The sequence below is a fragment of the Olea europaea genome, chromosome 13 (assembly GCF_002742605.1).
Source record: "Olea europaea var. sylvestris chromosome 13, O_europaea_v1, whole genome shotgun sequence".
Lineage (NCBI taxonomy): Eukaryota > Viridiplantae > Streptophyta > Magnoliopsida > Lamiales > Oleaceae > Olea > Olea europaea.
In genome coordinates this window covers 10551573-10564547 of record NC_036249.1, presented here as the reverse complement: position 1 = coordinate 10564547, position 12975 = coordinate 10551573, and the positions used below count along the sequence as shown (strand labels likewise).

Below are 12975 nucleotides of genomic sequence, written 5' to 3'. Positions count from 1 at the left end.
GTATAAATCTTTTGAAGTGTTTTAACAAAGAACAATAGAATTTGTGTGTTCCTAGATTTTGATTTGGAATAGAGATATTGGAATTGAAATTTATGAATAATTTTCGCTCGACACTCGTGAGAGGTGGTAGAAACATTTTAGGATCTTTCTTATAAACTTAGAAAATGAATTAGAGATAAATAAAGACTTAATAGACATAGTTGATAGTTGTTCTTCTCATATAGTATTAATTCTTAAGAATTTGCATTTGATCATTGATTTAGTTAAACAATCACTTTAGATTTAACTAAATTATATTGATTATAATAATTCGATTGTCCAAATCAAACAAGGGCTATTTAATTATCGTACTTAGTGCGAATTTAATTATTAGTCCACGTGGGTTCCACATCATAACTCATCCTTCATATTATAAAATTTGACACCGTATGCTTATGGTATAATTAGCATCTAATACATCAAGGATACTTTCAGATCGTGTCCTTGAACATTTTTCATGTTTCATTGAAACTCTCTAAATGGCATATTGAAATGTGGAGATCTTTTGTCTTAATTTAGTTACCTTCGACAGTGAAAAGTACTTCGTGACAAGATTATGTAATCATCCTAATTCCTATTGCTTTCTCAGTAGGGAATCCAACCATTCTCTTCCTACGTCACAAAATGTATGTGAAAAAGTCTCAATTTGATTGTTTCGTAAAACACACTATAAAACTCATAGTTTTGGTAGATGTCCAAGAAAAACATGAGGCATGATTCTATAGGTTCTCATAAGACTTTCCATAAAAAGATAACCCATTCTCAAGTGGGAGAATGATATCCCTTCGTAGCTGAAAATTTGGTTGCCCAAATGTTGGATACACTATAGTTGGTTCATTTGGAGAAACATGTGCAATGAATTGTCCAGGTGGCAAATCATCTTTATCAATTTCGATCAACTGCTCGATCCTTGTCTAATGCACAACTATTTCTTGTTCTACTATTAGATTTTTAATCTACGTTTAACTAATTTATGAATGACTTTTGGGATTTAGAAGTTAGGAATTCCAATTTTAATTAGGTAATTTAACATTCATCTAATTCAAATTTATTCAACCCATTTTTCATATGTATTAACAATCGAATTGATCAATTTTAGTTAGTAATATCTCTTGAGCAAAATTAACTTTATTCACATTCTCGAATTTGCAATATTTCTATGTAGATTCATATAAATGAAAAAGTATTCAATTTTAATAAGCTATGAAAGTTTCTTTCGATCTCTTATTAAAAATATGTTACTTATTGCAAGAACTCTATTTCCATCTCGGTCTCAATATAGTCCTTAAATAATGTAGCTTTCATCATAACAATCATATTTTTAAAATTAAATAACAAAAGGATGAAAAATATCACCGAGTTCAACACGGTGAATAAAGAATATTTCAAGCAATTGTTGGTCTTTGGCACCCAAATCTCAACAATAATCTTCAACTCTTCCTTGATACCAGTATATCTCGGTTAATTATGTTTTTGAATCTTCAAATTCTAAATTTATGTACAAATCTTGAAATATTTATGTTTATGAATGTGCAATTTAGCCTCAAATTGTATCTCTAGCATTTCATTTTTATTTAAAAGAGAGATCTATATTTATAAACCTTAATTTAAATCTAAAATAGAGTCCCAAGAGGATAGGAATCATGATTGTGGTCGAATGAGGATTTCCTAAATTGATGGACATTAATCTTTCACATGTGCAATTTGGTTATGGTTTTTTCCTTTTTGTTCAAATTGAGTATTTAGATATTGTAATTGAGGTCCTTCAACTTTCAAACATGACTCTTTGGTCCCAAAATTCGAGAATATGTCAAACTTTAATACTTTTTATTAATTATTATATCTTTTCATTTGTTCTTGTCCAATTTCGAATTTTCTCCTAAAATAATCAATTAACAAGCATAATTGAGATCAAGCTTATCAAAATTGAATCAAATGCTACTTTGATGGTCAAGATAAGTGTAATATTTACACTTATCAGTTGGGTCCGAGAACTCGTGCGGTTCTACATCGCATTATACCAAGAGAAAGCGAAACAAATCAATATTTGATAGCAATTTCTATAATAGGAGGTTGGGTTGACAATGATTAGTGAATGTATTGAGACCCTGTTTGGCCCCATTAATTTGAATTATAATGGAAGAAATAGTATTTTTTTTATTTTTTTTTTGAAAAATGAGTGGTTGTAAAAGAATGAAAATTTTTCGATTTACGTATAATATTATTTTATTGAAAATTTTGTGGTTAAAATAGGATAGAGAAAAATTTAATTTAAATTGAAGAGATTTAAAGGGGGCAAACGGGGGCTAAACAATAATGCAACCTCAAACTCTCAATTAAAGAAAGTAGTCTTGATATTTATTTGTTTCGATTTTCATAATTTAGTGTTGCACCGTAAGTAGAAAAAAGTACTTTAATGGACATATACATAACAAGGGACAAAATGGTTTCTTTACGGTCATCATTATCTTTGTGAATATGATATTTTCTCATCAACCTAGCTTTAAAGGTCTCAACCTACCCATATATTTCTTTTGTAGACTTAATGAATTTTACATCTACTAGTCATTATTGAATATGGATTTTGCCCTTGTTTGAGCCCCATTTTGAGGGGAAAATTGATTTTTGAATAGTGTATTTATGTGAAATATGTGGTTAAAAGATAAAGAAAAATTTTGAATTTGCGTGTAATATTATGATATTTTCTCATCAATCTAGCTTTAAAGGTCTCAACCTACCCATATATTTCTTTTGTAGACTTAATGAGTTTTACATCTACTAGTCATTATTGAATGTGGATTTATGTTATTTTGAAATACTTTATAGCTGCTATAAAATAATATTCTAAGATGTAAGAATATGAAATATAATTAAGGGCCTGCTTGGGCCCGATTTTTTCACCCAAAAAATTGATTTTTTTACCGTTATTTTACTATTCCAGCAGTCATATTTGACTTCTTCTCTCACAGGTGGATCCCATTTTTCTCCTAACGGTCAAAAAATCAATTCTCAAAATCACTACCAAACAGGCTCTAATATTGTTTATGTGGAATGAACTTTTGATTCAAATGAAATTAAAATCAATTTGTGAAAATAATTTAAATAGTTGAGGAAGTCAACTAGAATAGTCTTTTCATTTTTCTCTTGATTTTAACTGAACATTTAACAAATATCATAATTTCTTCATATTCCCTTAGCATGCATTTAATATATCAATTGAAATTATTTATTATAGATATGCATTATGTATTCCTATTTGCCTTTTCTGTATCGTAATATTAATTGAATAAATCAATTAGAAAAAAACATCTAAAAATATTCACATTTTGCTCCAATCTCGTGAAAGGAATCTGTCAAATGTACATTGATCATAACTAAATAATTGACAAAATAATGCATGACGATATTGTCCAAATGATTAGCCCCCGTTTGCCCCCTATTAATTTACATTTCATTTTTTTCTTTCCTATTTTCAACTACACGATTTTTCATAAAATAATATTAAACGTAAATCGAAAACTTTTCCTTCTTTTTCAACCACTCATTTTTCAAAAAATAATATTCTACTCATTTTCATTTTCACAATATGGAGGCCAAACAAGGGCTAAATAAATCAAATATATATTGAAAAAAAAGTTATGAAACTGTCAAATATGATTAAATAAATTAAATACAAAATGAAAAACAAAAAGTAAGGTAATAAATATGTCAAATGTACATTCATCATAATTAAATAGTTGACAAAATAATTAATGATAATATTATTCAAATGTTCAAATGAGGCATTTAGTTATTTAACCATATTTGATAGACTCGTTACCTTTTCGTTTTTCAATATGTATTTGATTTATTTAATCATTTGGACAATAGCACCATGAATTATTTTGTCAATTATTTAGTTATGATCAATGAATATTTGAGATATTCATTCCACTTTACTGGATAGTAAATTAAATTCATTAATTTATATATATATATATATATATATATATATATATATATATCCAAATGATTAAATAAATCAAATACATATTGAAAAACGAAAAGGTAACGAGTCTATCAAATATGGTTAAATAACTAAATGCCTATTAAAAAATGAAAAGTAAAGTAATGAATGTTTCAAATGCACATCGTCATAGCTAAATAGTTGACAAAATAATTTTTGTTCAAATGGTTCAAATATTTAATAAATTAAATATATATTGTCATTTACCCTTTTTTTCTGAACTGAAAATTTGACAATACCATCATTTATTCATATTCACTTAATATGTATTAAATATATCAATTGAAATTATTTATTATAAATACGCATTATGTCTTCCATTCAGCTTCTTTGTATCTTAACATTCATTGAATGAATCAATTGGAAGAAAACTTTGAAAAAATTCATCTCTTATTCCAAAAAAAAAATTAATGCATTCAATTTACTATCCAATCAAGTGGAATGAATCTATCAAATATACATCAATCATAACTAAATAATTCATGATAATATTATCCAAATAATTAAATCAATCAAGTACATATTGAAAAATGAAACGATTCAACTACATGAACAAGGACAAAAATCAGGGTCTGTTTCAAGGCTTACATGACAACCTTTTTAAAAAAATTCAAACAAAACAAAGACCACGTGCGTAGACCAATATTTTCTCCCAGATCTGCCTTTGCTATGCTACACCCACACAGTTGTATCTTATACCTAATCGAAACAGAAAGCTAAAACCTTCCCAATGCCTCACCACCTCCAGCAGCACTTCGATCGAAGGTTCTTCGATGCTCCAGCATAAATTCTGTCCAAGATTTAACCAGCTCATGCTTACCATCTTCGATCGGTAGTAATCCCATCCGAGAAAAGTTTGTTAAATATATGATATTATAGCAATGAAAGCCAAAATTACAAAAATTGTACAATGTCTACATGACACTTTCAAGCTCAAACAGACATGAAACAAAAAACTTTTACCTAGATTCTACAACCAAAGGATTGGAAATGTTGATAACCTTTTTTATAAAACTAGACTTCCAAAAGACAACAAAATGGAAAATCAAGTGGTGGAAAATTAATTTATGTGTGATACTATGCATAATATTCTATGAGCATATGTAGTAATCACTAGCAAAAGAATTCTCTGTGTCATACTTCAGAATAGACATTAATCCATACACGATGTTGATGGCCGACTTCGAAACTTGATTATCTTGGCCAGATGACGCAGGGATTTATCATTGTCGTTTTTCAGGGTTTCAATTTGTTTCCCATAATTTATGTCTCCATCTTTGCTTTGCTCTCTCTCCATCCTCACATGTTGCATTCCCTCGAATTCTTATTTTCAACGACATATTGGTGACATCAGCCATTTTAAAACCCTGTCTAAAGTGTTGTCATTGAAGTTGTTCAACAAGCATTATTCAAAATGAAAAGGTAGTTAATCTATCAAATATGGTTAAATAAATTGAATACATATTGAAAAACGAAAAGTAAGATAATGAATGTATCAATTTGTACATTCATCATAACTAAACAATTGGCAAAATAATTAATGATAGCATTGATCAAATGGTTAAATAATTAATAAATTAAATACATATTCGAAACATAAAGTAGGGTATTATTGAAATAATTAAATATGTATTGAAAAATGAAAAATAAGGTATTAATATTATTAAAACTAATGGTGTGTTTGATTGTCATGAAATATGTCTCATAGAAAAGAAAATATTTTTCGTGTTTTGTAGAAAACAAAAATCTACGTCTCTCAAAGAAACTATTTTCCTCAAAATAAGGAAAATTATGCATATTTTCAAATGTAGAAAAATATTTTATATGAAAAATAATAATCAAACACTCCAAAAGTTAGACACTTGAGTGAAAAAATGCCATTTTTCGCGGAAAATTTTCCAATTAAACACACCCTAAGAGTTTAAAAAAAAGTCTTCTATGTGATCGAAATGTAAGGTGAGTCAACTAGGTTAGGGTATCGAGCTGGGGAAGACGAAACTCGTGCATGTGAAAAGAAAGGCCACGACCAAGTTAATCATTTCTGTGATCCCTAAGATAAGTAGGAAGCAGCCCTTACTTGAAAGTCTTGTTTTGTATTTTATTGAGAACTAAGGACCATATTATAAGTTATAATTATGATTGTGGGGTACAATGATTATCCAAAAATAATAATTAATTTATAATACTCCACATTAAGTGACTAATTACATTGCCTCATTAAAAACTTTGTTTGCAAACATTGGGACAAAAATACGAAATAAAGGGAAATGGGGTACAATTATATTAATTATAAAAGAAAATTTGGAGTAATCAAATTTTATCCCATTAAACGTTCTAAGAAATATTCAATGAGATATATTTGAACAAAGGAAAGAGAGTACAGCTAGGCGGTCCACTATTGGTCTTCTTGATGTATCAAGTTAAGTGGGCGAGGCACCTAGCAATGGGAGGAAAGGGGAGTGGTGGGATGGGCCTCTTTTGCATTTTGGTAGTTGGTCTCTTTTATTTTATTTGTTTGATTTTTAAAGTCGGTGTACGAATCAGAAAATACAAATTGTATCATGGGTTTGATTCCTAATTGACTACACCACAATCTTTGCAATCTTGGGTCGCTAAAGGGAAATCGTGTATTGTTGAATATTTTTTAACAATAGTCCTAGAGATGGAGGATCAAACTTAGAACATGTAATGGTGCAAATGTGTCTAAATTTCATTCCTTCAACAAAGCTATAAGGTAGTTCATCGATAACTGCCATTTTAGCATATGCACTTCTATAGCTTACTAAAGCCAATAGCTAGAAGATTGGTCCCTCCACTCTCAACTTATTTATCAAAACTTAAGACCTTTTGGCTTTTATCTTCCACACATCAAGATACCTCTTACAATGTCTAATCAAAGGAGTTCTCAAAGTACTTGTCTTGCATTCTTAACCTCACGATCACAAGACTACCCACAATATTTGTACTCACGCCTAACATCTTTTGTTTTTGGGTCTCCCATTATCATCAAATGATCTCAAACATCTGATATTTTCCTACTATTTTTCTCTTCCCTAAACATGAGGGTGGAAGTGAAGGAAGAGGTGTAGCTTTTTACCTGTATGTTTTGTTGTTGGGGTTCCACCAATATATAGAAATTGATCGTGAATAAGGTATATTTTAATCAGTACAAAGTATGCGTGTATACTTGAGGAATAAAATTAACAGGAGACAACAAAAGTACCTCCAAAACAAAAATTTGACGAGCATTCAAAATAAAAAAGAACTTATTTATGAGTTCATCAATGAGATCATTAGAAAAAGTTACCAAATCTCCATGATTAGACAAGAATTTGATCTCTATCTTCATATATATGCCACATCTTTCACCAATTAGATTTAAAGGGTGTTTCCATTTTAATTGACTAAAATTTTCCTTGAATTCTAAACCTTTTCACTTTCCAATATGTCAAATCAAAAGAAAGCTGAGTATGTTTTCACATAAATGCATATGGTGTTACAAAAAAATTTAGTCATTTTTTAGTATGTCAATTCTAAACTTTATAGTATTTTCCCCCCGTTGTACTGCATCTAATTCAATTTCTTTAATCCGTGCACAATGCAAATTTCAGAATTTTAGCCTCAAAATTTAAGATCTTTCTTAATTAATAAAACAGTAACCTTTACATCAGTTCAATGAGAAAACTAAGCGAATTAAGCTAAACTCATAAAGCAATAATCATCTGTGTTTTAAAAAGTGCGCCTAGTCGCCTCTAGACGTGAGGCACAAACGAAATGCCACACCTTGACAATATCATGTAGGTTGGAATATTAACTCAACCATACCCATCTCGCCATGTTAGTGGTTTATTGTTAATCAAGTGGAATTGATTTTCTTGACCATACTGACTTGAGTTGGTTCGATTTAATTGATTTGGTCAATTTTTCAATTTTTTTTGCATGGGCCTACTACAAAGATCGGGGGAAAACTGAAGAGACATTAGTACGAAACTTCGTAATGTACAAAAATACACACTACTTAATGTTTTAAAATGCATAAAGCATGACCAGACTTATATAACAAGCTTTATGATCTTAGCCAAATGCCGAAAATTATAAAATATTATGGTTCCGTTTGGTACACATTAATGTAAAAATGAGAATGAAAAATATAGTCGTTATGGGCCCCACACAAGAGATCGAAAGTCAAATACGGTGACTTGATGTGATGGATAACGGTCATATTTTTCATTTTAATGGATAAATAATGGAAAATAAACGGGAGCTATATTTACTTAATAATTCTTATGATTAGTCAATTTTAAAATATTTCAAATGTATAATCTAGACTTCTTTCATAGTTTTAACTTTCAACAAGACTAATCATGTTTAATTGATTTATAGAAATTTCATACATACTTCGAAGTTTTCAACTCAATGATACGTTTCAAAATCATAATTACGTACTATAGATAACACTGTATCCTAAATCCAATCTAAATATTTATCGAACAAAGTTATTTTTGAGTTTTGTACAGATAAAGTCATTTTAAATTTTGAAACTAAAATCAAATATAAGAACTTGTTTGAAAGTGATTTTGAGAATTGATTTTTTGACCATTAAGAGAAAAGTGGGGTTCACCTATAAAAGAAGAAGTCAAATATGACGATTAAAATAGTGAAATAACGGTCAAAAAATTAATTTTTTGGGAGAAAAAATCGCGCTCAAACAACATGCCTAAGTATTTTAATGAAGACCAAATTACCAAGGCAAAACGTCGAGTCCGCATATCGGAGGCGGGATTTTTGAAATACTGACAGTTCCCCCACCGAGGGCGACCCATACAAAATGCATAGGCTCTACCTTATGTGATCACATCTCGTCCAGTAATGGAATAAAAAATTGAAAAAATTAATAAATTAATAAAGATAATATATTTCTCTATACCTTTGTCCCTTGTCTCTTCACATTCTCTCACCTTCGCTCACCCCAGATTTTGCGCCCCGCCTCCACCTCTCTCTGTCTATATGTACACGGGCGCACACATTCTTCTTTATGAAACCCTAAAAGCATCTTTGCTTGTTTCAGTGATTACGGTGGCTGATATACAAGTGCCGAACAATTTGGATGGGATCAAGGAGAGGAGAAGGAAGCTGAAAAATTTATTGCAGTAGTAGTTATGATGCCGGAGCCATTGCCGCCTTGGGAACGGGGAGACTTTCAGAAGCATGACCCCCGCCTTAGTGGAGGATACGTTGGTGGCGGATGGAGAGACCAGCACCACCCTCACCCGCTGCCTTTTCACCCGCTAACGTCACATCCCTACCATCATCATCAGCGCTGGTACTCCGATTTCCGCTCTCGCCCACTACCCCCTGGTGAGAAATTAATCTACGCTAGGGTTTCCTTTTGATTTTTTTCCTTGGGAACAATATCGGTTCAAATAATTAGATATATATATATTTTTAAATTAAGGTAAAGCTAGACTTTTTTTTTTCTTTAAAGCCCCCCCCCCCCTCCTTTTTTTTAAAGCTTTTTAGCCCTAGTTTATGGATAAAGATTTTTCGCGGAATTAACTCATATATAACTTGTTAAAATGGTAATGGAGAATGGGTTTATTGGCAGATCTGTTGTTCGGAAAGTAAGAATAGACCTAGTTTATTGTTCTTTAGTCAATTATAGATTTGTTGATTTATGGTTACCTTGCCCTTTTTTTTTTCTTCTGTCTATTTTCAAGTTGGTGAAATAATATATTTTTTATGGATGAATTGTACTTTTGTGCTGTGATTTTTATTGAGGATATTCTTTGCGTTGATATGTATTTTGTGGGGTTTGAATATTTTTTGCTGCAGGTCATGTTAAGCAGGGGGGCTGGCACATGTATGCTGAAGAGTTCCATCATGTGGTTCTGCCATTTGGTTCTCGGTTCGGTGACAGGAAATTAGATGAAGGGAATTATAGGCCTTCCGCGCCTCGTGGTGATGAAAGGTATTTCAGAAATAGCAGGGAAAATAGGGGTTCTGGTGGCCAGAAAAGGAAAAGTAACTCTTCGGAACCTGCTACATCTTCGGCTGCGTCCAGTAGACTCACTAATGATCTGACCAGGCTGAAGTCTGAAGAGAATTTGCAAACGCACAGCAACAAGAACAGTAAGAACAACTCCCGTCCTCATCCTGACTGTGGGAACTCATTGACTCAAAATCTGTCTCTTGTGAAAGATCAGCATGATAAGAAGGGTGACAGTGTTGATACTTCAGCCAGCATGTTTCAGAATGTAGAGAAAAAGAACTCGCAGGTGTCAGTAGATTGGAAGCCTCTGAAATGGAACCGATCAGGCAGCTTGTCTTCAAAGGGGTCTGGTTTCAGCCATTCGAGTAGCTCCAAGAGTGTTGGAGCTGACTCTAATGAGAATCTGGTGGAGTTGCAGCTGAAGAATGTGATGTTTGTTCAGTCTCCTTCTGGGGATGCTGCTACTTGCGTGGCATCCACTACTCCAGCTATATCTGAAGAGAGCAATTTAAGGAAGAAGCCACGCCTTGGCTGGGGAGAGGGATTGGCAAAATACGAGAAGAAAGTTTACGGCCCTGAAGATGGTGCAACCAAAAATGGATTGGTCGTTAGTGTTAATAATGCAGTTCTGCAGTCTCATTCCATGAACATGGTAGATAAGAGTCCTATAGCTGCATGTTTATCAGATTTTGTCTCACCTGCCACACCATCTTCGGTTGCTTGTAGTTCATCACCAGGTATTTTTGTTGCTCTCATTAAGCACCTTAACTCCCCTTATTTATTTCTGAACTGTACTTAACTACATTTTTCCTTCATCTCTACTACCCAAAAAAGAAGAAAAAAGACAGAAAGGTGTCTAGGAAATAAATGAGGCATTTAATGTATATAAAACCTGTGATGAAGATAACAAAACTGTTAGGTGTGGAGTAGAAACCAATTAAGATGCAATTATTGTCAACCCAAATTGAAGCTAATGACGTGTTGCCGCATCATACTCTTAGATTTGATTATAATAGTTATCTTGATGAGAATCATGTAGGGCGAGCTAACAAGGATCCATTGCATGTTCCGGATTAATACGGATCAATTAGAAGAGAAGACCCTAAACAAATTAGAAAATATAAGGAATATGAAGTTCGTTAAAAAACGTAAAGGATGTACAAAAATGCATATAACTTTTTGCTCAGTCATCGAATTTTTGCCCATGAGTACAATATGGAAACGTCTTTCGATCTTGCACAAGTTTTTCGAGTGACTGTCAAACTTTGGAGGGTCAAAATCGGTTGTTTTGGGGTCCATTTTTGCATTTTTATGTTTTGAATTAATTTAAGAGTATTTTCGTTATTTGTAGTATTTTAATTTATTCAGATTTGTTTTGGAGTTTTGTAGTTTATTTGAATTTGTCTTTAGAATTAGAGTTTTGTTTTAATTAGGAGTTTATTTTATGCTCAGCCATTTTACAATAAAAACAATAATTTTTGAGAACTAATCATAATGTGAAAATTTTCACTTTCTATTTTGTTCTTAATTGAACAGAGCTTATCAATTATTTTCAATATTTGTGGCATTCAAACTATTTGAACTTATCGAAGATATATACTCTTTGTGGTGTTCAATAATTTATAGCAAAGTTTATAGTTTTTGGGATCATGGGGTTAAGATATTGTTTGTTATTGTTTTGGTTCTTTGATTCAATAAATTGTTGGATCAAGCTTCAAATCGGGATTTTAACTTTCTTGGGCTAGTGATTAAATCTTTTGTGGGTTTCGCAATTATTATTGCTACGTGGGTTCACATCATCTCTCCTTGATAAGATGTTTGGAGTATCATTATTTTTCTTTTCTCATATATATTTGGATTTATTGTTTCATTGATTTTGATGCAACTTGGTTGTGTGATTTAATTATTTTGATACAAATAAAACGATATATGGTTTTAAAAGTGCCCGAGGCTTATCCTTGAGGCGTACTTCATGTGAAGAGTTCTTTAGGTTTGAGTGCCATTTGTTAAGGCATACTCTCAGTGGGGAGGCTAGGATTTTAGTTTTGGGGGGCCTATTACTGTTGACAGTCGAGATGTAGCGATAGTTGACATAGAGAGAGACAATTGAAGAAAACAATAAAGTTACATATTTTGCTAAGAAAACATAAATGTAATCAAAGTCCCATAAATAAAAATACAGAATAAAATAGTGAAGAAAAAAAAAATGGAATCAACAGTATTTCATGTAAAAAAAATAAAAATCCTAGCTTTAATTATACAGAATTCAATAGGAAAAATTGAAAGAAATGGAAATCATAGATGTGAAAATAATGCCAAAACAAAATCCAATGAATTCAGTCCCATTATATGAGTGAAAAAACACATTATGCTTAATTTAGCTAAAAATAAATTAAAAAACTCACCACCATTACCAGGATTGTCTACTACAAACATTTTGCAAAACTTTCTTAGCAAATGGCCATACATTCAACCAATTTTTTCAAGATATTTTGTGAGTAAATAAGGAAAAGTTTTTTCCTTGTCATATCAATGAATTAAATGTTTAGGTCTGCTAGATTATGTTAGATCTTAAACATGGTGTTTTGTCAACTTTACTTGTCCAGGTTATTTCAGGCATCTCGTACATGAAAAATTTGATGCTGAAGTTAATAGAACTGTAAAAAAGGATGAAATGCTGTTGAAACTTAAGCTTGGAGACTGGAAGTCTGATTTTAAAGGTTGAGACGAGAATTCCAGAAGTGCTCAAGGCTAAGGATTCACAAATTTTCCAATGGAAAAAGGAAAAAGATAAGATTGTGGCTAGTAGGACTTGAACCCTTGCCAATAAAATCGAAACATGAAGCTTTTACCACAATGCTATAACCATATTCTATGTAATCTGCTAAAGTTAATATTTTTATTGTCGTTTTCATTGGGTGTGGGGGGGGGGGGGGGGGGC

At 31.6% G+C, this 12975-nt stretch overlaps 1 protein-coding gene across 1 annotated transcript in view; it reads left to right on the top strand.

Moving 5' to 3' along the window:
- The first annotated feature begins 8970 nt into the window (after positions 1–8970).
- The window catches only part of LOC111407558, a 16075-nt gene continuing 12070 nt past the window's right edge, over positions 8971–12975 (top strand). Inside the window, exons 1-2 of the mRNA XM_023037125.1 lie at positions 8971–9403; positions 9878–10771. Of these exons, the coding sequence (XP_022892893.1) occupies positions 9205–9403; positions 9878–10771 (1093 nt within the window). The 5' untranslated portion in view covers positions 8971–9204. The remainder of the gene's footprint in view (positions 9404–9877; positions 10772–12975) is intronic.